At 44.7% G+C, this 27,840-nt stretch overlaps 2 protein-coding genes, 3 non-coding genes and 2 pseudogenes across 5 annotated transcripts; 5 read left to right on the top strand and 2 right to left on the bottom strand.

Moving 5' to 3' along the window:
* Window positions 1-1,039: 1,039 nt before the first annotated feature.
* Trnal-cag lies at window positions 1,040-1,123 on the top strand. Its single transcript has one exon. It is a non-coding gene; the product is annotated as a tRNA-Leu (tRNA).
* A 318-nt stretch (window positions 1,124-1,441) lies between these two features.
* Window positions 1,442-1,528, top strand: Trnay-gua. The gene is given in 2 exon segments: window positions 1,442-1,478; window positions 1,493-1,528. It is a non-coding gene; the product is annotated as a tRNA-Tyr (tRNA).
* A 436-nt stretch (window positions 1,529-1,964) lies between these two features.
* On the top strand, window positions 1,965-2,033 carry LOC123474796 (annotated as a pseudogene).
* A 4,103-nt stretch (window positions 2,034-6,136) lies between these two features.
* LOC123474455 lies at window positions 6,137-7,321 on the bottom strand. Its single transcript, XM_045176669.1, has one exon. The coding sequence runs from the start codon at window positions 7,319-7,321 to the stop codon at window positions 6,137-6,139; it is 1,185 nt and encodes a 394-aa protein (XP_045032604.1).
* Window positions 7,322-13,746: 6,425 nt separating this feature from the next.
* On the top strand, window positions 13,747-13,830 carry Trnal-cag. Its single transcript has one exon. It is a non-coding gene; the product is annotated as a tRNA-Leu (tRNA).
* A 664-nt stretch (window positions 13,831-14,494) lies between these two features.
* LOC116928178 lies at window positions 14,495-14,563 on the top strand (annotated as a pseudogene).
* A 9,901-nt stretch (window positions 14,564-24,464) lies between these two features.
* LOC123474454 lies at window positions 24,465-25,331 on the bottom strand. Its single transcript, XM_045176668.1, has 5 exons — window positions 25,122-25,331; window positions 24,971-25,060; window positions 24,786-24,909; window positions 24,646-24,737; window positions 24,465-24,599 (listed from the first exon to the last, which is right to left on the bottom strand). The coding sequence occupies exons 1-5, from the start codon at window positions 25,329-25,331 to the stop codon at window positions 24,465-24,467; spliced, it is 651 nt and encodes a 216-aa protein (XP_045032603.1).
* Between the last annotated feature and the right edge of the window lie 2,509 nt (window positions 25,332-27,840).

Genomic DNA, 27,840 nt, shown 5'->3' with positions numbered 1-27,840 from the left:
GTTCTTATCGAAAAAATTGAAAAAACTGAGTGCAGAACGAAAGTTGAAAGACTGTGTGCCTTTCCTTCGGTTTAACTTTTATCTGTTGCCGTAGCACTTATCAAACGGCTACTGCGTTCGCCTTATCGGACTTGCGCTGTAAGTCCGGTGACGGCTGTTCGCCTTTATCGGGCTAGAGCTCGGTCAAATCCTGTTAAGCCTTGTCGGGCTTAACAGAGTTCGCGGCCGCTGAGTATTACTCGTTGCGGTTTGATGAGAAGTCTCGGATGGCTGCTTCGTTCGTGGGCTAGCACGTCGGTGGCGGTGGCTGGCAAGCTGGAGGAGGCGGCGGCAGGAGAACTTCGAGCGTTGCTGAAACAGAACGGATTACTGGAGCAAATGAGGGGACCTTAACGCGACAAGTCGGTGAGAAAAAGTGAGTGTATTAACATGGCACGACGGCCCCTTTTATACACAGAAAAAATACACCGTTGTCTAATTTGTCCGGCCGTCCGATCCTGGAATAAAGGGAACCGCTGCTGAAAATTGCCGGTTATCGATCAGTAAACCTCCCGATAACCCTGCGGGAACGAAACCTATAATCTGGCGGGATGAACTCTGCAGACTCCGCCTCAATGAGTTCAACCCTCACGTCGTTCCTTTCACCCTCAACAGGTGTCTCCATATATATGGAAAAGCACTCAGCTAGTTCCAATGTCACAGTCTCGAGCTCCAGCCTCCAATAACGAGCCCAACGCCTCCAAGACGACCTACGGCTCTTGCAGCCCTAGGCCGTCTTAAGTCACTTGCTTCGGCTAATGGACTTCCTTACCCTCGGTAGCGCGGAACTCCACCGAGGGTGACTCGTCTGAGTCTAGCCTTCTTCGGCCAAAGGGATGGCACCCGGACGATGGCTGTGAGCTTCGTCCGTCGGAATTTCCGACACACAGTGCACTGAAGACATTTATATAATTGTTAACATACGCGTAGCCACAAAATCATGATCACAATGTAAGTGAAATATAGGGGACCACTCCCAAAAATTATTCAAAGGCATTCAGTCAGGATGGCCGAGCGGTCCAAGGCCCTGCGTTCAGGTCGCAGTCCAGTTCTCTGGGCGAGGGTTCGAATCCCTCTTCTGACACACACGTAAAAAATTTATATAAAAATCAATTGAAGTAGATCAGCTGTTAATGAGTTATAGCGGGTTTTCATCAATTGTTCTGACGTTAACTAACAGCAGATGTGGCCGAGTGGTTAAGGCGACTAACTAGAAATCAGTTTCCGTTCGGGAGCGTAGGTTCGAATCCTATAAGAAAACTAGGAAATTGCGCTGCTTACTATTACAGTTACTATACGTGAGAATTGAATGAGATTTTTGTTAATACTTACTGAAGTTTGCTCAGTTGTCACGCACACCATTTCTATAGTTAGTACTCAACTGAATCTAAAGATTCATGTCCCTTCGATAGCTCAGTTGGTAGAGCGGTGGACTGTAGCATTGTACAAAGATATCCATAGGTCACTGGTTCAACTCCGGTTCGAAGGACTGTACACTTGATTTCTTTTCTGTTTGTTTTTTGTCTCTGTTCGTTGCAATGCTTTCAAACAAATCTGGCTTTTTACACCACGTACAAATTCCCCACCGTGATATGCACCAGAATGAGAAAATGGCTCGCTGGTAAAAAAGAGAGCATAGATTCACGATTGTTATACGCCATGGATTGAGCAGAAGTCCCTGGACGTTAGCTGCCCTAATGCAATACATCGTTGAATACTCTTTCGTCAAGTCGGCCCAAGAGCACTGCGCATGGGGGACACACAAAAGCAAATATCTGAATAGAGTTCATTTTAGGAAATCTGACAGCTGACTGACTATCACTATTCAATAGATCATTTCCACGTACAAACAACGTTAAGCTGCAGCAACGGATTGGACTTGAAAAATAAGAGGTACAAAAGCTTTGGTCGGCATTATTGTTACTGTATTCCACACGGAATACATATACTAAAATTTAAACGATACAGAGAAGATTAGCATGGCCCCTGCGTTAAAGCTGGGGCGTAATCTTCTCTACGACGGGGGGAAAAGGAAGAAGAGAAGGGGGAAAGGAAGGGAAAAGGAGGAGAGGGGAAAGAAAAGTTTTGCGATGCGTTCCTCATTTGTTTTTTTAAGGACCTGCCGTTCAAAAAAAAGAGGGAGATTGCGGGAGGCACCCTTCAATTGTTTGTAGTTTATGTTTTGTACTACAGATTTCGTGAGGCACTCTTCAATTGTTTGTTGTTTATGTGTGCGCGTTTAACAGCGGCGACACCAGTTTGAATTTGCATTTATTTCTTCAATCTACATTTTTCTGTTTGAAATGAAACATGTCGTTTTCTGAACAAACAATTAGGCTACATTATTGATAGTAACACGAATACGGATTGCAGAGAGAAAACAAACAATAAAGAGACGAAAGATAACAATCAAATCATGGCGTCGTTTCACTTGTGCAAGGACAGTGTTGTCCGGCTGTTCCTCAATCTCTAATGCCTCATCTGGTGAACATTTTCTGCAGGTGATGGAAGAGTCGTAGATCAATCCTGGTAAGTAAAAAATTTTCCAAATTATAACATAACATTGCATTTGCATCAATAAATTTGTATGTACCTTTATTGTTTGTGACTGAGAGTGTCTGAGAGAGCGGATTCAATTCAATTCAAGCCACCATAAGCTGAGACTACATGTCTAAAACTGGGATGAGAGAGCGGTCTCAAAGGTGGGCTGGTAGCTGGTAGTTGTGGACTGTAACTGGGCTGAGAGAGTGGTCTCAATTTTGTGCCACCACAAGCTACGACTACATGTCTAAAACTGGTATAAGAGAGCGGTCTCAAATTTTGGCCATCAGAAGCTGGTAGTTGTGGACTGTAACTGGGCTTAGAGAGCGGTCTCAATTTTTTGCCATCACAAGCTGAGACTACATGTATAAAACTGGGATGAGAGAGCGGTCTCAAAGGTTGGCCATCAGAAGCTGGTAGTTGTGGACTGTAACTGGGCTGAGAAAGCGGTCTCAATTTTGTGCCACCACAAGCTGAGACTACATGTGTAGAACTGGACAGAGAGGGAAGAGTCATAATTTCATTATTAGTGATTGTAACTATACTGTAATATTTAATGAAAGTAACGTTACATCCTGTATAAAGAACTTGGTTATAGAAATAGTAACCAACATAAAATAAAGAATTGAAGAACACACAAAAAGAAAAAGCACCCACATTATTTTTTCTTTTCGTTTTTCTTTACTTCTAGCCATTCCTTTTTTGTCAGCGTCTCTCTATTTGGACAGTAACGTTGTCCTCTAAACTGTGAATGTCCATTGGTAGTTGTCATCGGTTGCTGACACTTATTGCAGGTGTAAGCCTTCCGTTCTTGCTCCTTTTCTTTTCCTGCACTTCCTGTTAGAGGATTCTTTCTTTTACGCCATGCCGTTGTTCGTGATATGGCTGGACTGATCAACAATTCGGGATTATCAATCACGACAATTGTAAATTGGTCAATGTCAGGTTTCTTAGCAATCTCTTCTTGACTTGTGAGAGAGTTGTCTTCATTGTTAGATGGGGCCGTGTGTCGTCGTCTAACTTGAGCCAGACCGGTATTGTCTTGGGGTTCTTCAAAAACCATATGGTTACTCAATTGACTTGATTGTGTCGGACGATCATTGGCTGACAAGAGCGGTTCTGTTGCGCACAAGGAAACGGTGAGTAATTTTCCTCCTTGCAGCAAAGTTTTTATCTCCTCAACACGAATGCTGTTCTTATGCCTGCAAATGTTTACAAATGAAAAATATGCATAATTAGAAGAATAACAAGCAGGACAGGGCAGACAAAATGAATAGTTAATTTACCATGTCGAGAGAGTGGACTCGTTAATTTGAAACAAAGTTATTCCCGTTCTCTCCATTAGAATGGTTGATTGCGAAACATAATGTTTTATTTCATTATATCTCAGCACTATTCGACCATATCGGGATACATATTCTGAATCTTTGTTGCTTTTTCTAGTTGGCGAAGTGATTTCATTCATTAGCTGGACACAAATGGCTTCCACCACACGACTCTTGCTAGGTGGCAGAGAAGGGCTTCCACCCGAAACAAAGCATCGTTTTGTTGCCTCTTGTCCGAGATGTCCACTTTTATATCTGGAAAACTGCCTTTTGAAGGCTTCAATGTTCGTAAATATGTAATAGGCTTCTGGTCAAATAGGTGTAGTTGGTTATAGACTTCAACTAACCATTCGCCTTTTAGATTTGTGATGGGTTCCGTCACATCTACCAATGCCTTTGCCAGTTTGACCACCTTGTCCCATCCTTGAATGGACTTGAAATCCGTCGTTACAAGAGGCACTTCGCCTTCTTTATCTTCTATGTTCGATTGAAGGAAAGCAGTAGTCGCTACGTCAAGTTCGGCATCGAAATCGCCCTCGTCTGTACTGACCAAGGCTGTAGTGGCTGCTATTTCTTCGTCATTAAAACCTCCATCAATATCCTCTTCCAGATTAGAGCCGAGCTTGAATGATGGGTCTGATAATTTGTATAGATATTCAACGCCGAAATCTTCACCAGTGTAGGAAGATGGAATCTGATACTGATTATCGGACGGGCAGCCGAAAATTGAAGAAGTTAGTTCGTTCATCTTATTTTGCAGCTGTTCGTCAAATGAACGCAAAGCGCTACGCGGGGAATCAACTGACTCCGAAGATCTCGTGGAATTCCACCTAACAATTCCGTCTAGTAAATATGCTTGAAAGTGAACGTCATCAGCAGAGGTGCCTAAAAAAACAAATATTATGTGTAAAATAATACCTTGAAATAGAAAAATGACGAAATTACCAGGAATGAAGTTTACTTGATGGGCGTGAAAGGATTCTAATGATGTTGTTCCACGGGCACAACGATACACCGGCAATGAAATACCACCCTTGGATATTGTACCGGTTTGCGTGTAGAGCATCACATTAACAGGATCCTGTAAGCACTTAACATGACATTGCTCTTCTTGCCATATTTCAAAAGCGTCCTCTTTCAATAAAAGAGTTCCGAGAAAGTCGGTCAGATACTCGGCGTTCAAAAACAGACTTTCTATGAGCCGGATGGTTTCTTGCTCTCCTCTTGTTCTTCGCCGACAATGCCTGGCCAATTCAAATTTCGTGATGGCTTTGTTGACAGCCGCAGTGGAATGCTTCGACACACCCGCCTTTTTTTAGTTCACCCTCCTTGGAAGTACGTAATGTTGCAACATCGCCGAGGTCCCATTCAAAAATGGCTGAAGAAACTTTCTGCATAAACGGACCGTAGAGGGGATGGCTCTCATTGCTGCAGGCCTTGGCGATCCTCCGCATAAAATGCCACGAATCCATTCGTACTAGAAGATTTTCCCATTGTGGAAAAAGTCGGCGATATTTGCTATCGCCATCTACTTTGCAGCAATCTCTGTCTGTAAAATGGAAAATTGATTTAATAGAATATTGATTGCAATAATTAAAGCCATTTAATCACTATACCTGTGTATAAAACTGATGGATGTGGCTGATTAGCTTTGGAATATCGCTCAACGAGGCCATTGGCTAAAGGTTTCAGATTGGTCAAACTCTCGGATGTTGTTAAGACGGAGATTACTATCTCTCCTTGCTCATTCCCCACATTGGTACACCATGACGCAGATCCTGCAGCTTTGCCCTGTAAAAATTATTTGTTAAAAACGTATAAAAAAAATTAAGAGTGAAATTCGTCCGATGTTCCGATGGTCATCGTCTATCTGGCCCGCGTGGAGCTCCAACGGATATAAACTCTTCGGGTCTCTCGTTATCATGATCGACCCTTTGCCTCTGAACTTGTCTGCTATGAGCACGTTCACACGCCTCGTCTTTCCATCTTTGCCGGGAATTAGCTTAACTACTCTCTCGGACTTCCATCTCGTTCCTTTGGCCGACTCGTCGTGGATCAACACGACTTGTCCCAGTTCAATCTCCTTCGTATGCCCTGGAGTTGGACAGTGAAACTGCTCCAAATCCATCACGTATTCCGTGTACAAATCTTTCCACCATTGAGCCACCTGGTTTCTCCTGATCCTCTCTCTCTTTGTCAGCGTCAACCGGTCCGAGTACTCTCTCTCCTCGTCATCGACTGGGTGATGCTGGTCGGTAGCCTGTGACCAATTGCTTGGGCGTTAGCGGCTCCATATCATCTTCTGCTACATATGTCAACGGTCTGGTGTTGATGGTGTCTTCGATCTCTGTCAACACCGTCTGGAATAGATCGTACTCCATACAATCGCTTCCGTACGTTTTGTATAGCAGCCGTTTGACGGTCTGCACCATCCTTTCCCAGAATCCGCCCCACCAAGGGGCCAGACTCGGAGAAAATCTCCACTTTATGTTGAGATCAACCAGTGTGTTAAACACCCTGCTGTCTCTGTACGCTGCTCTCAGGTACTTAGCGGCCAACGTGAACGTTCCTGCATTATCGGAGTAGAGCGTCCTGGGGTACTCTCTCCGTGCAAAGAATCGTCTCAGCGCGAAGATAAACGTGAAAATCTCCTTGTCAGTCGTAACTTCGAGATGAACAGCTCTTGTTACGGCACAGGTGAAGAGACACACGAATACCTTCGTCTTGTGGCCGCTATTTGCCGGCGACTCCACTGGGAACGGGCCTGCGAAATCTACCCCCGTTATCGTAAACGGGTTCGACATTTGCAGGCGGTCCAACGGTAGAGGCGCCGGTATCTCATCGAAGTGCCTCGAGTCCATTCTCTGGCATCTCGTGCACTTACTCGCCTCTTTTTTGATGGTCTGCCGCATCTTCGGAATCCAGAAATCCGTTCTGAGTGCCCCCATCATGGTTTTCACTCCGGTATGTTTCAACCGAAGATGCGTCTGTTCAATCAGTCTTCTGGTTATGATGTGTTCGACCGGTAGCAGAATGAGCGCTGCTTTTTTATTATATTCCATCCAATTTAGATGCCGGCCTCGACACCTGATCAACTCGTCTTTGTCGTCCCACGTGAGACCGAGTTTTCTCAACTCATGTGGGACCTCTGTTTTCCCAGCTTTAAAGCTCTTCACCACTGCTCCGTAGTGAGTCGCCTGGGCTTCTTTGTAAAGCTCGAGCGTTGCCTCTCGAGTTTCATCTGTGGTCAACACGGGGAACTTCAACCTCCTCCCCCGGTGTCTGATCGTTGCAACCGGGCTTTCCGGACTTTCTTTGCCTTTGAACTTCTTTATCGCTCTTCGGCCAAGACTCTTACCATGGTTCGCATGGAGCTGAATCTCTCGTACCACTTTGCTTCGATCGATACCGCACATTGTGTTATCTCGTCTGCCTTTTCTTCGACCGAGACCTCCTGCAACTGGAGCTCGGTCGCTGAGCTTGGTGACTGGGGCCACTCTTTGTCTTTTCCCATCCAAGATGGGCCAGTCCACCAACTCTTTTGTGCGTTTAATTGTGCCGCCGTAGCTCCTTTGGATGCTACGTCCGCCGTGTTCTGTAATCCTGGACAGTGTCTGATTTCCTCAGTTTCCACTGTCCGCCTTATCTCCGTCACTCTGTTATGGACAAACTGCTTCCACCGACCTGCCTCGCTTTTCATCCACCAGAAAGCTATCGCTGAGTCGGTCCACAGAAGTATCCTCTTTATCTGTGTTTCCGTCGCTTTCTCGCCGTAGCTCCCGAGTCTCGCTGCCAAGAGCCCGCTCAGAAGTTCCAGCCTCGGGATCGAGACTGATTTCTTGGGGTCCGGCGCTACTCTCGTTTTGCTGCACAGCATCACTGGGTCTTCCCCATCGGTTCTCTGCAAATATGCCACCACACTGTAGGCGTCATTGCTTGCGTCGCAGAACAAATGGAGTCTCCCGTCATGTTCTCCTGACCATCGGGGCTGGCTTGTGTTCTTCAGCTCAGTTATCCCGTCAATGAAAGTTTTCCAATGAGGTATCACCTCGATTGGAATGGGCTCGTCCCATCCTGATCCTGCCAACCAGACCTTTTGCATGATGAGTTTCCCCACCAACGTCACCGGAGCGATGAGACCCAAAGGGTCAAAAATTTTCAGTGCAAGGCTGAAAAGCTTCCGTTTGGTGGGTCTGTCACCAATTTCGCGGGCTTCTCTGAGTACCTGCGCCGGATCAAACTTAAATTTGTCCGATGCTGGATCCCAGATCACCCCTAAGGCTTTTGTGGCTGACTTGCCCTCTGCTGCCATGTTCATGACCGTCTCTTTAAATTGAACCTCCGACAGTCTTTCAATCAACTCTGCGCTGTTGGAGGTCCATTTGCACAGCTCCATTTTTGCGGCTTTGAAGATCATGTTCGCTTCGCGAATACGCTTCTCCGCTTCCTCAACATTGGTCTCCCCCCCTAGCCAGTCGTCAACGTACAACTGCTGTTGTAGCTGCCGCACTGTCTCGGGGTATATTCCTTCAAACCCTTTCAGTTGTTTGAGGATGACAGCCTTGAGAATGAACGGGCTGCATGACAACCCGAACGGCACTCTTTTCCATCTATACTCGATGAATCTAGGCTGGGGTTTTTTAGGATCATCGACCCAGATGAACCTTATCAATTGCCCGTGCTCCGGGTGGATCTCAACTTGGAGAAACGCCTGAGTGATATCGGCGGTCGAGGCTATCCGATTCTGTCGGAAACGCAACAAGACCGCCAACACTTTCGGGTTTAGATTTGGCCCTATCTCCAAATCATGGTTGATGCTAGGTCTTTCCTTCATGTGTGCTGATCCATCGAACACCTGCCGAATTTTCGTGGTTTCCGCACTAACTTTAATCACCGGGCGTTGAGGCAAGTAAGTGCAGTAACCGGTGAATCCTCGGTCGGCTTCTTCGATGAATCCGTCTCTGATATATTGCTGGAATATCTCGTGGTATTTCAGCTTATCTTCCAATTGGGTCTTTCCCAGCAGCCCTTGCAGCCGTATCATCGCGATGTTCCGGTTGGATTCGATCCTGCGATGGCCGATCTTGATGGGGAACAACACCATGTATCGCCCATCGTCTGCCCGCAGAGTCGTCTCCTGATAGGCCTCCAAGAATGCGGGTTCTGCTTTTTCCTGCGGGGTTACCCCCATATGCTCTAGACTCCCAAATTCTTTGAAGTCCATCATTGGCTTTTGTACGTCTATTGCCGCGGTCAACACTTGTTCTTCCGCCTTACTTTTTTCATCCATCGTGCCGAAGATCAGCCAGCCGACTTTGCTTGCACATGCGACCAGCCCATTTGCGCCTGGGATGGTCTTGTGCTGCATTATCGACCAGATGAAATCACAGCCGACGATGATGTCAAATTGATTGCCTTGTTGCCCGGTTATGTACCGGTCATCGGCTAAGTCTTTCCCCTCGCCTATCAGGCCCTTTGAGAAATCCGTCGGGGTGACTTTCTTTGCGTTTGCAAGGAATTTCCTCGCAATGGCTGCGATTTCTATCTCTGGGGCATCCTGGCTAAGTCCCGCGAGCCTGAGTCTGAACACTGCATGGTTTTTGCCCGCTTTGTTCCGGTCTCCGAACCCATTGACCGCCAGGTATTCAGCCCTTATTTTCTTCGCTCCGACTCTGGTCGCCGTGTCCTGACGGACGAACGTTCTCTTGCTTCCAGAGTCAATTAAACCGACTATCTTTACCCGGTCTCTGGCGCTCCCTTTAAGGTAAGCCGTGAAGGTTGGCAATACTCCCGTCTTTGATCTTGTGGAGATCGTCAACGTGGTGGTGTCTATCGTCACCACCTTTGGAGCTCTTTGAGGGGAGAATCCTCTGTTTCCTGCGGGAGCTGGCGCGTTACCGCTGCCCCTTGGTCTAGCCACGCATACGGCAGGGCTATGCTCCGTGCTTCCGCAGTGTCGGCACGGAATTCGCGAGATGCAATGTTCCGTCCGATGTGATCGGGTCAGACACTTCAGGCACCGACCCACTTTCTCTGCCGCCGCTCTTCTCTGAGCTGACGACCCTTGGTTGCAGTTATGGTGCAAATGTATCTTTCGGCAAAACAGGCATGCCATGCCTTTGTTCCCGTTATTCGTCGTGGTAGTGGCCGACTCTGGTACGGGCTTCCCGCTACAGCTCGACGCCGACGTCTCGTCTTCCTCTCTATGTTTTATTTCCCTTTTCAGGGCCTTCAAAATCTTTGAGAACGTCGGTTCATCATCTTCCCACCTATCTCGCCACCGGCTAACCAACGCCTTTGGAAAGGACGCCAGTAGGTTTGGGGCGAGATAGGCTTGATGTGTCCTTGTATCTACTCCCAGGCTGCTTAACACCGCGACGCTATTCGCCAGCCATTCATGGAGTTTTTGCCACTGCGAAAGAGCGGAAGTCTCGCTCAATCGAGTGTTTGTCATCGCCTTTAGTTCCGCCAGATAGTGCTTTTTTAGCCTATCTTGATCTCCGAATCTATCGGTCAGTAATTCCAGCGCCTTGAGGTATTGATTCGACCAGTATTGCATGTACGAAACCGCGTCTGCCGCCTTTCCTTTTAAACAGCCCCGAAGGTATTGATATTTTTGCTCATTTGTCAGCGTGTTGTCGTCGTCGTAGGTCGCCCAGGCGGCTTTCTAACTCTCCCACGCTGCAATATCACCACTAAACACCGGAAGGGGTAACGCTGGTCGATTGACGAGTGTCGTGGTCGTTGGTGTAGGGTCTCGTTTCGGAGGCTCTGCCAACTGTTCCAACACCGCTATCTCGCTCAGCGCTACGTCTAGCTGCTCGCGGTCACTCGTTCTCTCATCCGCAGTCGAGATTCCAGCCAGCTTCCGTGTTAATTCCACAATTCTGTCATGTCTGGACTGTGCCTTGATTGTATTCACTCGGCGTTCCTTTTTGTCTTTCGACGTTCTCACTATGTGTCCGGCGCCCATCAGTTCTCCCATCAGGGTGTCTCGTTCGGCCGTCAAATCATCCCTGGTATCACAGGAGATGTTTATCACAGACGCGTTACTTGAGTGGCGGCTTCTCGCCGTCACCGTTCCTTCTGAGGAGTCTCCCCCCGTCTCGGGGGTCTCCCCTTGCTCTGTCACTAAGCTCCGCCTCAGCTCAATAAGAATATCGTCCTTGTGTTTTTTCATCGCCTTGGAGGTTTCGAGTTCGACCATTCTTTGGTGCGAAAACGTGATGTTCGCCCTTTGCTCGTGCATCTCGTCTCTTAACGTCTTCATCATGGTTTCTATTGCCGTCGACTGTCTCTGCTAGAGCTGCAACTCTACTTGTGGCAGTTACACGCCAAGACGGCGAACTTCCACTTCAAGCGCTCGCACTCTTGCATCGATCGTCGCTAGCGTACCATCTTGTCTGTCAGTAACGACCTGAGCTTCTTGGCTCAACCGTTGACATTCCTTCGTGAACTTAGCGTCGACTCTTTCGATCCAGCCGTTAAGGCTGGCGATGTCGTTTTTCGCCTCGTCCAATGCTACTTCTTGTAACGAGAATCGTTCGTCGGACACCTCCGTGACCACTGCCGCTCGGGTTTTGCCTGACTTCGATTCCGCCATTTCCTTTTTATACTTTTTCTTTTTACCGAAGAATGGGGTCAGTTAAGACGCGATAGATCGGTTGAAAATATTTTTATTTGCGTTTAACAGCAACGAGTAACAACAACGAGTATACAGAAGTTTTTATGCCGAAGCAACGAGTAACAACAACGAGTATACAGAAGTTTAATAAGAAAGAGATTAAGAAGAATAAGAGCTTGTAGGGGATTTTAGCACGGCGTCCTCGTCGTCCGAGGTGTTGATCCCGTGCTTCTTGAACAGCTTTGCGAGCACCTTCTCTGACTAGGATGTCCTGCCTCGGCCCTCCTTGCTGGTTTTAGGTGTCTCCCCGGGCGCCTCCGTCCTCGACCGTGACGAGCAGCTACGCGATTTGGAAGATTTGGAGGACTTCGAGGATTTGGAAGACCGCACCGGGGTTACTAGCAGAGCTTCGGGAGCCGGGGCGGATGGTCCGGGCTGAGAAGGTGCGTCTGGGAGAGGTTGAATCTGCAGTACCGCCGGCCGCACTATTGGTGACGGGACGTAAGGCTCGGGGGTCTTCGCTGCAAGTTTCCGGGCTGCGGAGCTTTTTGCGAGTTCTTCCTCGCGCTGTACAAGGGCTTCCTTCTCCCTACGCAGGAGACAAGTTTGCTGCAGGTATAGCGCGGTCTCTGCGGCTTCTTTCTCCTTTCTCTGCGCAATTAGTATGGCCAACGCGTGCTCCTCCTTCACCTTTTGGACCGATTCTAGCTCGGCCCGCTCCTTGTCGTTCAAGAAATTCAAGTCGGTTTCCGCCGGTCGGGCGTAGGGGGTGAATCTGCTGGACGAGGTGGTTGGTTTAGCTTTAGCCTGAGCTGAGCTGGGGCGAGGGAATGGCTCCCGTAGGCCCAACCGACGGAAGATTTCTCGTGGCACCACCCGGTCTAGGCCGACCCACAGCGAGTGAAGATAATTGTTCTCGAGGGCTCTCTCGAACTGGCGGTATACCGACTCTTCGGCGGGCGTACGGATATTGTCCAACACTGCAATCAGAAAAAAAAAAGAAACCGAAAAAGATTTTTAGTTTGTCGAATTTTTACTAAGTCCTTAGTTTTTTCTCCCAGCTGAAAAATATTTTTTTTCGTCTGAGTCCTATCTTTTTTCAGAGTCCGAAAATATTTTGTTTTTTCGAACTTTGAAGGATTTTAACACCGGGATCTCCGGTTCGAAGGACCAATTTCAGTAATCTTGTCCCGTAAGGCCAGATTACTGCTGGCGCAGAAGGTCAGTCGGGTCTTACGGTGGTAAGCCTGCCAGACTGTGTGCCTTTCCTTCGGTTTAACTTTTATCTGTTGCCGTAGCACTTATCAAACGGCTACTGCGTTCGCCTTATCGGGCTTGCGCTGTAAGTCCGGTGACGGCTGTTCGCCTTTATCGGGCTAGAGCTCGGTCAAATCCTGTTAAGCCTTGTCGGGCTTAACAGAGTTCGCGGCCGCTGAGTATTACTCGTTGCGGTTTGATGAGAAGTCTCGGATGGCTGCTTCGTTCGCGGGCTAGCACGTCGGTGGCGGCGGCTGGCAAGCTGGAGGAGGCGGCGGCAGGAGAACTTCGAGCGTTGCTGAAACAGAACGGATTACTGGAGCAAATGAGGGGACCTTAACGCGACAAGTCGGTGAGAAAAAGTGAGTGTATTAACATGGCACGACGGCCCCTTTTATACACAGAAAAACTACACTGTTGTCTAATTTGTCCGGCCGTCCGATCCTGGAATAGAGGGCACCGCTGCTGAAGATTGCCGGTTATCGATCAGTAAACCTCCCGATAACCCTGCGGGAACGAAACCTATAATCTGGCGGGATGAACTCTGCAGACTCCGCCTCAATGCGTTCAACCCTCACGTCGTTTCTTTCACCCTCAACAGGTGTCTCCATATATATGGAAAAGCACTCAGCTAGTTCCAATGTCACAGTCTCGAGCTCCAGCCTCCAATAACGAGCCCAACGCCTCCAAGACGGTCTTAAGTCACTTGCTTCCGCTAATGGACTTCCTTACCCTCGGTAGCGCGGAACTCCACCGAGGGTGACTCGTCTGAGTCTAGCCTTCTTCGGCCAAAGGGATGGCACCCGGACGATGGCTGTGAGCTTCGTCCGTCGGAATTTCCGACACACAGTGCACTGAAGACATTTATATAATTGTTAACATACGCGTAGCCACAAAATCATGATCACAATGTAAGTGAAATACAGGGGACCACTCCCCAAAATTATTCAAAGGCATTCAGTCAGGATGGCCGAGCGGTCCAAGGCGCTGCGTTCAGGTCGCAGTCCAGTTCTCTGGGCGAGGGTTCGAATCCCTCTTCTGACACACACGTAAAAGATTTATATCAAAATCAATTGAAGTAGATCAGCTGTTAATGAGTTATAGCGGGTTTTCATCAATTTTTCTGACGTTAACTAACATCAGATGTGGCCGAGTGGTTAAGGCGACTGACTAGAAATCAGATTCCGTTCGGGAGCGTAGGTTCGAATCCTATAAGAAAACTAGGAAATTGCGCTACTTACTGGTCACTGGTTCAACTCCGGTTTGAAGGACTGTACACTTGATTTCTTTTCTGTTTGTTTTTTGTCTCTGTTCGTTGCAATGCTTTCAAACAAATCTGGCTTTTTACACCACGTACAAATTCCCCACCGTGATGGTGCACCAGAATGAGAAACGTGCTCGCTGGTAAAAAAGAGAGCATAGATTCACGATTGTTATACGCCATGAATTGAGCAGAAGTCCCTTGACGGTAGCTGCCCTAATGCAATACATCGTTGAATACTCTTTCGTCAAGTCGGCCCAAGAGCACTGCGCATGGGGGACACACAAAAGCAAATATCTGAATAGAGTTCATTTTAGGAAATCTGACAGCTGACTGACTATCACTATTCAATAGATCATTTCCACGTACAAACAACGTTAAGTTGCAGCAACGGATTGGACTTGAAAAATAAGAGGTACAAAAGCTTTGGTCGGCATTATTGTTACTGTATTCCACACGGAATACATATACTAAAATTTAAACGATACAGAGAAGATTAGCATGGCCCCTGCGCAAAAGCTGGGGCGTAATCTTCTCTACGACGGGGGGAAAAAGAAAAGAAGAGAAGGGGGAAAGGAAGGGAAAAGGAGGAGAGGGGAAAGAAAAGTTTTGCGATGCGTTCCTCATTTGTTTTTTTAAGGACCTGCCGTTCAAAAAAAAGAGGGAGATTTCGGGAGGCACCCTTCAATTGTTTGTAGTTTATGTTTTGTACTACAGATTTCGTGAGGCACACTTCAATTGTTTGTTGTTTATGTGTGCGCGTTTAACAGCGGCGACACCAGTTTGAATTTGCATTTATTTCTTCAAGCTACATTTTTCTGTTTGAAATGAAACATGTCGTTTTCTGAACAAACAATTAGGCTACATTATTGATAGTAACACGAATACGGATTGCAGAGAGAAAACAAACAATAAAGAGACGAAAGATAACAATCAAATCCTGGCGTCGTTTCACTTGTGCGAGGACAGTGTTGTCCGGCTGTTCCTCAATCTCTAATGCCTCATCTGGTGAACATTTTCTGCAGGTGATGGAAGAGTCGTAGATCAATCCTGGTAGGTAAAAAATTTTCCAAATTATAACATAACATTGCATTTGCATCAATAAATTTGTATGTACCTTTATTGTTTGTGACTTTAGTGTCTGAGAGAGCGGATTCAATTCAATTCAAGCCACCATAAGCTGAGACTACATGTCTAAAACTGGGATGAGAGAGCGGTCTCAAAGGTGGGCTGGTAGCTGGTAGTTGTGGACTGTAACTGGGCTGAGAGAGCGGTCTCAATTTTGTGCCACCACAAGCTACGACTACATGTCTAAAACTGGTATGAGAGAGCGGTCTCAAATGTTGGCCATCAGAAGCTGGTAGTTGTGGACTGTAACTGGGCTTAGAGAGCGGTCTCAATTTTGTGCCATCACAAGCTGAGACTACATGTATAAAACTGTGATGAGAGAGCGGTCTCAAAGGTTGGCCATCAGAAGCTGGTAGTTGTGGACTGTAACTGGGCTGAGAGAGCGGTCTCAATTTTGTGCCACCACAAGCTGAGACTACATGTGTAGAACTGGACAGAGAGGGAAGAGTCATAATTTCATTATTAGTGATTGTAACTATACTGTAATATTTAATGAAAGTAACGTTACATCCTGTATAAAGAACTTGGTTATAGAAATAGTAACCAACATAAAATAAAGAATTGAAGAACACACAAAAAAAAAAGCACCCACATTATTTTTTCTTTTCGTTTTTCTTTACTTCTAGCCATTCCTTTTTTGTCAGCGTCTCTGTATTTGGACAGTAACGTTGTCCTCTAAACTGTGAATGTCCATTGGTAGTTGTCATCGGTTGCTGACACTTAGTGCAGGTGTAAGCCTTCCGTTCTTGCTCCTTTTCTTTTCCTGCACTTCCTGTTAGAGGATTCTTTCTTTTACGCCATGCCGTTGTTCGTGATATGGCTGGACTGATCAACAATTCGGGATTATCAATCACGACGATTGTAAATTGGTCAAAGTCAGGTTTCTTAGCAATCTCTTCTTGACTTGTGAGAGAGTTGTCTTCATTGTTAGATGGGGCCGTATGTCGTCGTCTAACTTGAGCCAGACCGGTATTGTCTTGGGGTTCTTCAAAAACCATATGGTTACTCAATTGACTTGATTGTGTCGGACGATCATTGGCTGACAAGAGCGGTTCTGTTGCGCACAAGGAAACGGTGAGTAATTTTCCTCCTTGCAGCAAAGTTTTTATCTCCTCAACACGAATGCTGTTCTTATGCCTGCAAATGTTTACAAATAAAAAATACGCATAATTAGAAGAATAACAAGCAGGACAGGGCAGACAAAATGAATAGTTAATTTACCATGTCGAGAGAGTGGACTCGTTAATTTGAAACAAAGTTATTCCCGTTCTCTCCATTAGAATGGTTGATTGCGAAACATTATGTTTTATTTCATTATATCTCTGCACTACTCGACCATATCGGGATACATATTCTGAATCTTTGTTGCTTTTTCTAGTTGGCGAAGTGATTTCATTCATTAGCTGGACACAAATGGCTTCCACCACACGACTCTTGCTATGTGGCAGAGAAGGGCTTCCACCCGAAACAAAGCATCGTTTTGTTGCCTTTTGTCCGAGATGTCCACTTTTATTTCTGGCAAAACTGCCTTTTGAAGGCTTCAATGTTCGTAAATATGTCATAGGCTTCTGGTCAAATAGGTGTAGTTGGTTATAAACTTCAACTAACCATTCGCCTTTTAGATTTGTGATGGGTTCCGTCACATCTACCAATGCCTTTGCCAGTTGGACCACCTTGTCCCATCCTTGAATGGACTTGAAATCAGTCGTTACAAGAGGCACTTCGCCTTCTTTATCTTCTATATTCGATTGAAGGAAAGCAGTAGTCGCTACGTCAAGTTCGGCATCGAAATCACCCTCGTCTGTACTGACCAAGGCTGTAGTGGCTGCTATTTCTTCGTCATTAAAACCTCCATCAATATCCTCTTCCAGATTAGAGCCGATCTTGAATGATGGGTCTGATAATTTGTATAGATATTCAACGCCAAAATCTTCACCAGTGTAGGAAGATGGAATCTGATACTGATTATCGGACGGGCAGCCGAAAATTGAAGAAGTTAGTTCGTTCATCTTATTTTGCAGCTGTTCGTCAAATGAACGCAATGCGCTACGCGGGGAATCAACTGACTCCGAAGATCTCGCGGAATTCCACCTAACAATTCCGTTTAGTAAATATGCTTGAAAGTGAACGTCATTAGCAGAGGTGCCTAAAAAAACAAATATTATTTGTAAAATAATACCTTGAAATAGAAAAATGACGAAATTACCAGGAATGAAGTTTACTTGATGGGCGTGAAAGGATTCTAATGATGTTGTTCCACGAGCACAACGATACACCGGCAATGAAATACCACCCTTGGATATTGTACCGGTTTGCGTGTAGAGCATCACATTAACAGGATCCTGTAAGCACTTAACATGACATTGCTCTTCTTGCCATATTTCAAAAGCGTCCTCTTTCAATAAAAGAGTTCCGAGAAAGTCAGTCAGATACTCGGCGTTCAAAAACAGACTTTCTATGAGCCGGATGGTTTCTTGCTCTCCTCTTGTTCTTCGCCGACAATGCCTGGCCAATTCAAATTTCGTGATGGCTTTGTTGACAGCCGCAGTGGAATGCTTCGACACACCCGCCTTTTTTAGTTCACCCTCCTTGGCAGTACGTAATGTTGCAACATCGCCGAGGTCCCATTCAAAAATGGCTGAAGAAACTTTCTGCATAAACGGACCGTAGAGGGGATGGCTCTCATTGCTGCAGGCCTTGGCGATCCTCCGCATAAAATGCCACGAATCCATTCGTACTAGAAGATTTTCCCATTGTGGAAAAAGTCGGCGATATTTGCTATCGCCATCTACTTTGCAGCAATCTCTGTCTGTAAAATGGAAAATTGATTTAATGGAATATTGATTGCAATAATTAAAGCCATTTAATCACTATACCTGTGTATAAAACTGATGGATGTGGCTGATTAGCTTTGGAATATCGCTCAACGAGGCCATTGGCTAAAGGTTTCAGATTGGTCAAACTCTCGGATGTTGTTAAGACGGAGATTACTATCTCTCCTTGCTCATTCCCCACATTGGTACACCATGACGCAGATCCTGCAGCTTTGCCCTGTAAAAATTATTTGTTAAAAACGTATAAAAAAAATTAAGAGTGAAATTTACCTGTAGCTTCAGTGTTATTTTTTTAGTTGAGTCAATTTTCAAAAGTGTTCCATACACTGAGGTGATTCGTGATTTTAAAACAGGCAGACGAGACCACACATCTCGTATATAGGTTGCGAGGAACCATTTACAGCCAGGTGGATTATGAAATAAGGGCAAAGTGGCGTAAGTAACATCCGGAATTCCAAGTCGCTTACGCGAAATCTTATGGCGCTCACAATCACTGAGATAGGCAACAGCTCTCCTCATCCACTCATCAGAGTGCATTTCTGTAACATCATTCCAAAGGGAAGTTGAACTATTTCCAAGAGTCCGATAACGCATCAAATTGACGACGCCGATGTCACTTGCAAACTTTCGAGTTAGTATGACTGGGAATCGAACTCGAAGAGAAAATGGCAATTGATTCAGAATTCGGTCATCATATGATATGAAAGTTCCTTGGCAAGTTGGGCATTGATGATATTCAGCAGCGAGATAATATCTTCCTTTAAAGTCTATGACGTTGCGAACTTTTCGATATACTCCTTTTGAATTGAGTGAAATACTCTTGACACACACTGGGCATTTTAGATCAAAAGCCCACATTCGCTTGGGCATCCATAACAAAAGTCTTCTGTGGAAATATGAATGCACGTTCGGGCACTGCTTCAACTCTTGACCCGGTATTCCTGATGGATCCCACCACTGTTTTAGGTTGTTTGACAGAACACCTTTATTTGAAAAGACTTGCTGTCCTATCCACTGTTGATCCTGCTCTTCTAAACTTTCTTTCCAACCAATTGGAAGTCTTTTCGAGTAATCATACTGCCTTGAATTATTCTCTTTGCATGATGAAGCCTATAACAATAAATTGAAATGTTAAAAGATATGACTACAAAGTAAATTCAACTTATTACTTATACTTGAACACCAGGATTCTTTACATGGACTGCTACTGTTGTATCCACTGGTTTTGTTAATGGAGCCAGAATGTTTTCATCACACTTGTTGTCTGCTGCTTGATGAATAGACTGATTGAACGGAATCAAATTTTGTCCATTACTAGTTGGCACTAATCTTTTAGGGAGAGAGAACGGAACCACTGCAATTTCACTGGTACAGTCTACCACAGTTGGTTTTGTGGCCGTTATAGCTTGACCATTCTTTACAGGAACCACTGGCTTAACATGTTGACATAAAGTATGATTTTATTAATTGCCCAGATTGTGTATAATGTCAAATACTTACATGGTATCCAGACTCGCTGACAGAGTCTACCACAGTTGGTTTTGTGGCCGTTACATCTTGACAATTCTTTACAGGAACCACTGGCTTAACCTGCTGACAGAGAGTATGATTAAGTTAATTGCACAGATTTTGTAAAATGTCAAATACTTACATGGTATCCACAGTCACAGACACGAAGCCTTCCCATAACATCTCTACCTCTACTTTGAAGTGTTCTCATTGGGCACTTTTCTATTTTCTCAACAATTTTGCCCCATTTGGTGGTTTTACTAGGCCTCTGCTCTTGTTCAAAAGACTTCCCAGCCACAAATTGTAAGATTCTCGTCTCCCATTCCGAACTTGATTTTGCTGCTTTTGGCATTTTGACGCAAAAGACTTCCAAAAAACGACACTCTTCAACTTAGGTCCAAAGCTAATATTGTTTTTAAAGGTCAAAGGTCAAGCTAGCAGCCATTAAAAGTGGTGAATTGGCTATGGCGCTCATCGACACTCAATTGTTTTTTTAACATTCCAATTGTTTCAATATTGTTTCAATTTTGTTCCAAATTGTTCCAAATGTTTCTAATTCCAAATGGTTCCATTTAATGGAGAAGATTGGGGGACAAGCAGCGCAAAAGCTGGGGCGTAATCTTCTCTACGACGGGGGGGAAAGGAAGAAGAGAAGGGGGAAAGGAAGGGGAAAGGAAGAGAGGGGAAAGAAAAATTTTGCGATGGGGGAAAGGAAGGGAAAAGGAGGAGAGGGGAAAGAAAAGTTTTGCGATGCGTTCCTCATTTGTTTTTTAAGGACCTGCCGTTCAAAAAAAAGAGGGAGATTTCGGAAGGCACCCTTCAATTGTTTGTGGTTTATTTTTTGCGCTACAGATTTCGGGAGGCACACTTCAATTGTTTGTTGTTTATGTGTGCGCGTTTAACAGTGGCGACACCAGTTTGAATTTGCATTTATTTCTTCAAGCTACATTTTTCTGTTTGAAATGAAACATGTCGTTTTCTGAACAAACAATTAGGCTACATTATTTATAGTAACACGAATACGGATTGCAGAGAGAAAACAAACAATAAAGAGACGAAAGATAACAATCAAATCATGGCGTCGTTTCACTTGTGCAAGGACAGTGTTGTCCGGCTGTTCCTCAATCTCTAATGCCTCATCTGGTGAACATTTTCTGCAGTTGATGGAAGAGTCGTAGATCAATCCTGGTAGGTAAAAAATTTTCCAAATTATAACATAACATTGCATTTGCATCAATAAATTTGTATGTACCTTTATTGTTTGTGACTGAGAGTGTCTGAGAGAGCGGATTCAATTCAATTCAAGCCACCATAAGCTGAGACTACATGTCTAAAACTGGGATGAGAGAGCGGTCTCAAAGGTGGGCTGGTAGCTGGTAGTAGTGGACTGTAACTGTGCTGAGAGAGAGGTCTTAATTTTGTGCCACCACAAGCTAAGACTACATGTCTAAAACTGGGATGAGAGAGCGGTCTCAAATGTTGGCCATCAGAAGCTGGTAGTTGTGGACTGTAACTGGCCTGAGAGAGCGGTCTCAATTTTGTACCATCACAAGCTGAGACTACATGTATAAAACTGTGATGAGAGAGCGGTCTCAAAGGTTGGCCATCAGAAGCTGGTAGTTGTGGACTGTAACTGGGCTGAGAGAGCGGTCTCAATTTTGTGCCACCACAAGCTGAGACTACATGTGTAGAACTGGACAGAGAGGGAAGAGTCATAATTTCATTATTAGTGATTGTAACTATACTGTAATATTAAATGAAAGTAACGTTACATCCTGTATAAAGAACTTGGTTATAGAAAGAGTAACCAACATAAATTTAAGAATTGAAGAACACACAAAAAGAAAAAGCACCCACATTATTTTTTCTTTTCGTTTTTCTTTACTTCTAGCCATTCCTTTTTTGTCAGCGTCTCTCTATTTGGACAGTAACGTTGTCCTCTAAACTGTGAATGTCCATTGGTAGTTGTCATCGGTTGTTGACACTTATTGCAGGTGTAAGCCTTCCGTTCTTGCTCCTTTTCTTTTCCTGCACTTCCTGTTAGAGGATTCTTTCTTTTACGCCATGCCGTTGTTCGTGATATGGATGGACTGATCAACAATTCGAGATTATCAATCACGACGATTATACATTGGTCAATGTCAGGTTTCTTAGCAATCTCTTCTTGACTTGTGAGAGAGTTGTCTTCATTGTTAGATGGGGCCGTGTGTCGTCGTCTAACTTGAGCCAGACCGGTATTGTCTTGGGGTTCTTCAAAAACCATATGGTTACTCAATTGACTTGATTGTGTCGGACGATCATTGGCTGACAAGAGCGGTTCTGTTGCGCACAAGGAAACGGTGAGTAATTTTCCTCCTTGCAGCAAAGTTTTTATCTCCTCAACACGAATGCTGTTCTTATGCCTGCAAATTTTTACAAACGAAAAATACGCATAATTAGAAGAATAACAAGCAGGACAGGGCAGACAAAATGAATAGTTAATTTACCATGTCGAGAGAGTGGACTCGTTAATTTGAAACAAAGTTATTCCCGTTCTCTCCATTAGAATGGTTGATTGCGAAACATAATGTTTTATTTCATTATATCTCAGCATTATTCGACCATATCGGGATACATATTTTGAATCTTTGTTGCTTTTTCTAGTTGGCGAAGTGCTTTCATTCATTAGCTGGTCACAAATGGCTTCCACCACACGACTCTTGCTAGGTGGCAGAGAAGGGCTTCCACCCGAAACAAAGCATCGTTTTGTTGCCTCTTGTCCGAGATGTCCACTTTTATATCTGGAAAACTGCCTTTTGAAGGCTTCAATGTTCGTAAATATGTAATAGGCTTCTGGTCAAATAGGTGTAGTTGGTTATAGACTTCAACTAACCATTCGCCTTTTAGATTTGTGATGGGTTCCGTCACATCTACCAATGCCTTTGCCAGTTTGACCACCTTGTCCCATCCTTGAATGGACTTGAAATCCGTCGTTACAAGAGGCACTTCGCCTTCTTTATCTTCTATGTTCGATTGAAGGAAAGCAGTAGTCGCTACGTCAAGTTCGGCATCCAAATCCCCCTCGTCTGTACTGACCAAGGCTGTAGTGGCTGCTATTTCTTCGTCATTAAAACCTCCATCAATATCCTCTTCCAGATTAGAGCCGAGCTTGAATGATGGGTCTGATAATTTGTATAGATATTCAACGCCGAAATCTTCACCAGTGTAGGAAGATGGAATCTGATACTGATTATCGGACGGGCAGCCGAAAATTGAAGAAGTTAGTTCGTTCATCTTATTTTGCAGCTGTTCGTCAAATGAACGCAATGCGCTACGCGGGGAATCAACTGACTCCGAAGATCTCGCGGAATTCCACCTAACAATTCCGTCTAGTAAATATGCTTGAAAGTGAACGTCATTAGCAGAGGAGCCTAAAAAAACAAATATTATTGTAAAATAATATCTTGAAATTGAAAAATGACGAAATTACCAGGAATGAAGTTTACTTGATGGGCGTGAAAGGATTCTAATGATGTTGTTCCACGGGCACAACGATACACCGGCAATGAAATACCACCCTTGGATATTGTACCTGTTTGCGTGTACAGCATCACATTAACAGGATCCTGTATGCACTTAACATGACATTGCTCTTCTTGCCATATTTCAAAAGCGTCCTCTTTCAATAAAGGAGTTCCGAGAAAGTCGGTCAGATACTCGGCGTTCAAAAAAAAGACTTTCTATGAGCCGGATGGTTTCTTGCTCTCCTCTGGTTCTTCGCCGACAATGCCTGGTCAATTCAAATTTCGTGATGGCTTTGTTGACAGCCGCAGTGGAAGGCTTCGACACACCCGCCTTTTTTAGTTCACCCTCCTTGGCAGTACATAATGTTGCAACAACGCCGAGGTCCCATTCAAAAATGGCTGAAGAAACTTTCTACATAAACGGACCGTAGAGGGGATGGCTCTCATTGCTGCAGGCCTTGGCGATCCTCCGCATAAAATGCCACGAATCCATTCGTACTAGAAGATTTTCCCATTGTGGAAAAAGTCGGCGATATTTGCTATCGCCATCTACTTTGCAGCAATCTCTGTCTGTAAAATGGAAAATTGATTTAATAGAATATTGATTGCAGTAATTAAAGCTATTTAATCACTATACCTGTGTATAAAACTGATGGATGTGGCTGATTAGCTTTGGAATATCGCTCAACGAGGCCATTGGCTAAAGGTTTCAGATTGGTCAGGTAATGAAATTTACCTGTAGCTTCAGTGTTATTTTTTTAGTTGAGTCAATTTTCAAAATTGTTCCATACACTGAGGTGATTCGTGATTTTAAAGCAGGCAGACGAAACCACACATCTCGTATATAGGTTGCGAGGAACCATTTACAGCCAGGTGGATTATGAAATAAGGGCAAAGTGGCGTAAGTAACATCCGGAATTCCAAGTCGCTTACGCGAAATCTTATGGCGCTCACAATCACTGAGCAACAGCTCTCCTCATCAGAGTGCATTTTTGTAACATCATTCCAAAGGGAAGTTGAACTATTTCCAAGAGTCCGACTACGCATCAAATTGACGACGCCGATGTCACTTGCAAACTTTCCAGTTAGTAAGATTGGGAATCGAACTCGAAGAGAAAATGGCAATTGATTCTGAATTCGGTCATCATATGATATGAAAGTTCCTTGGCAAGTTGGGCATTGATGATATTCAGCAGCGAGATAATATCTTCCTTTCAAGTCAATGACGTTGCGAACTTTTCGATATACTCCTTTTGAATTGAGTGAAATACTCTTGACACACACTGGGCATTTTAGATCAAAAGCCCACATTCGCTTGGGCATCCATAACAAAAGTCTTCTGTGGAAATATGAATGCACGTTCGGGCACTGCTTCAATTGTGGACCCGGTTTTCCTGATGGATCCCAGCACTGCTTTAAGTTGTTTGACAGAACACCTTTATTTTAAAAGACTTGCTGTCCTATCCGCTGTTGATCCTGCTCTTCTAAACTTTCTTTCCAACCAATTGGAAGTCTTTTCGAGTAATCATACTGCCTTGAATTATTCTCTTCGCATGATGGAAGATTGATGGATGAAGCCTATAACAATAAATTGAACAAAGTAAATTCAACTTATTACTTATACTTGAACACCAGGATTCTTTACATGAACTGCTACTGTTGTATCCACTGGTTTTGTTAACGGATCCAGAATGTTTTCATCACACTTGTTGTCTGCTGGTTGATGAATAGACTGATTGAACGGAATCTAATTTTGTCCATTACCAGTTGGCACTAATGTTTTAGGGAGAGAGAACGGAACCACTGGAATTTCACTGGCACAGTCTGCCACAGTTGGTTTTGTGGCCGTAACAGCTTGACAATTCTTTACATGAACCACTGGCTTAACCTGTTGACATAAAGTATGATTTTATTAATTGCACAGATTGTGTATAATGTCAAATACTTACATGGTATCCAGACTCGCTGACAGAGTCTACCACAGTTGGTTTTGTGGTCGTTACATCTTGACAATTCTTTACAGGAACCACTGACTTAACCTGTTGACAGAGAGTATGATTAAGTTAATTGCACAGATTGTGTAAAATGTCAAATACTTACATGGTATCCACAGTCACAGACACGAAGCCTTCCCATAACATCTCTACCTCTACTTTGAAGTGTTCTCATTGGGCACTTTTCTATTTTCTCAACAATTTTGCCCCATTTGGTGGTTTTACTAGGCCTCTGCTCTTGTTCAAAAGACTTCCCAGCCACAAATTGTAAGATTCTCGTCTCCCATTCCGAACTTGATTTTGCTGCTTTTGGCATTTTGACGCAAAAGACTTCCAAAAAACGACACTCTTCAACTTAGGTCCAAAGCTAATATTGTTTTTAAAGGTCAAAGGTCAAGCTAGCAGCCATTAAAAGTGGTGAATTGGCTATGGCGCTCATCGACACTCAATTGTTTTTTTAACATTCCAATTGTTTCAATATTGTTTCAATTTTGTTCCAAATTGTTCCAAATGTTTCTAATTCCAAATTGTTCCATTTAATGGAGAAGATTGGGGACAAGCAGCGCAAAGGATGACACGCAAAATCGTGAAGCGTTCCACATTTTTGGCCATGTTCATTAAGTAAACCAAAACCCGTCTAATACGGATAGCTATGTCTTTGCGAGTTGATCCTATCAGCCTTCTTAGCTCAGTGGCAGAGCACTAGTCTTGTATGCAAGTCAAGGCATGCGAAAAACCAGTGTCCAGCTTTTCATATCACGTGTTTTTCATGTGGCGATAAGGGCCATTTCTCGCGTCGTTGCACTAATCACCGGCAGCATTCTTGTTCTCGTGCTTCACCTAATTCATCTGTGATACGTCCTGCAAGTAATCCCGCTCAAAAGGGAACCAAGATGCAGCTTCATTCTGTGGAGGAGACAGATGATAAACCAGGAGAAGGCTCTGTGGAGGAGTATGTTTTCATGAATTGTGCCATGAACAACATCCGGCGTCTTCAGCGAGTGAGTGGAGTGAAATTTTTACGGTGGATGGAGTCAAAGTGACTTTTAAACTTGATTCGGGAGCTTCGTGCAATGTTCTCCCCCAGGAAGTTCTTCTCCGATTACCAGCCAGACGTCAACGACTTCGGCCGGGACCTTGTCTTCGTCGCTACGGGGCCAAACACGGTTATTTATCGGTACTTGGTGTCCACACGGCAAAAGTGTTGGTTAATGGTACTGTGCATATAGTAGATTTCGTCGTGGTGGATGAACCTGGCCAGCCGTCAATTTTGGGTCTCCCGTCATGTCAACGACTTAATCTTATCAAGCGTGTTCACTCGATTCAGCCTTAAGTTTCTTCCCCCGTTCCTGAAGTTGTCACGGAATTCTTCGATGTTTTTACGGGACTTGGAAAATTGCCGGTGGAACATACTATCAAGTTGAGTACGGGCAGTAATGCAGTGGATCCAGTTATTTCTGCTGCAGGAAGACTTCCGTTCCGACTGGAGGAGACAGTACGCAAGAAGCTGGACCGAATGGTGGACGATGGCATCATAATTCCTGTATCTGAGCCAACTGATTGGGTGAGCCGCATGTTGGTCGTCAGCAAAGCAGATGGTGACGTTCGCATCGTCCTTGATCCTTCTAATTTAAACAAGGCTGTTCTTCGTCCACATTTCTCGGTTCCTACCGTCGAGCAGTTGTTTGCAAAAATTGGCAAAGCAAAGTTTTTCTGCAGTCTAGATGCAGCGCAGGGTTTTTATCAAATTCCCTTATCGGAGGAGTCGTCCTTTTTGTGCACCATGGCTACGCCCTGGGGCCGATACCGCTTTCTTCGCTTGCCCTTTGGGTTAAAATCTGCACCGGAAGTGTATTTACACACTATGTCGGAGCTGTTTGGGGATCTTAGTGGTGTTATTATCTACTTTGATGACTTTTTAGTCACAGGCGAGTCTATGGAAGAACTTCAGTCGAATTTACGCCAAATTCTTCTCCGGTGCCGGCAGCACGATCTGAAGCTTCAACTTAAAAAGTGTAAATTTTTTCTTCAAGAAGTGCCTTGGCTTGGGCACGTTATTGGGGATGGTGTCGTCAAAGTGGATCCCTCAAAGGTTGAAGCAATTGTTAATATGCCAGAACCCTCAGACAAAGCGGCATTGATTCGTCTACTCGGAATGGCTACCTACTTGGATAAATTCTGTCAAAATCTGGCTGGTTTAACGCGCCCTCTTCGTGATTTGTTAAAGGACACATCTGCCTGGATCTGGGAAGAGCAACACAGAGCAGCATTTGTCAAGGTCAAAGAAGCCATGTCGTCTTTGACGGCTTTGCGGCGTTTCGATTTGAGTCTCCCAGCTGTATTGTCCGTCGACGCTTCGCCAACTGGACTGTGAGCTGTGTTGCTGCAAAATGGTCAGCCCGTCGCGTTTTCGTCAACGTCTCTCACTCCAACTCAACAGAGATACTGCCAAATTGAAAAAGAGCTGCTTGCTGTGCAATTTGGATTATTGCGGTTTAAGCAATATATATTTGGTCAACACATCCAGGTAGAGTCTGATCACAAACCGCTAATTGGCCTTTTGGACAAGCCAGTGGCCGAGTGCCCCCCTCGCATTCAGAGGATACGATTACAGCTTCAAAGTTTTGATTTTCATCTTGTTTATAAACCTGGAAAAGAGCTTTTTATTGCGAATGCTCTAAGCAGGGCTCACTTGCCTGCTTTGTTTACTGATGATGTAACGGAGGGTTGTCAGGAACAGGTTCATTCTCTTTTAGACCATATCATCCCTCTTCACGATACTCGGAGTCGTTATGTTCAAGCAACTGGTGAGGATCCTGCGTTGA

This window comes from Daphnia magna, linkage group LG7 (genome assembly GCF_020631705.1).
Source record: "Daphnia magna isolate NIES linkage group LG7, ASM2063170v1.1, whole genome shotgun sequence".
NCBI classification, from domain to species: Eukaryota; Metazoa; Arthropoda; class Branchiopoda; order Diplostraca; family Daphniidae; genus Daphnia; species Daphnia magna.
The sequence above is the reverse complement of the archived record's forward strand: the minus strand, read 5'-3'. Positions and strand labels throughout refer to the sequence as shown.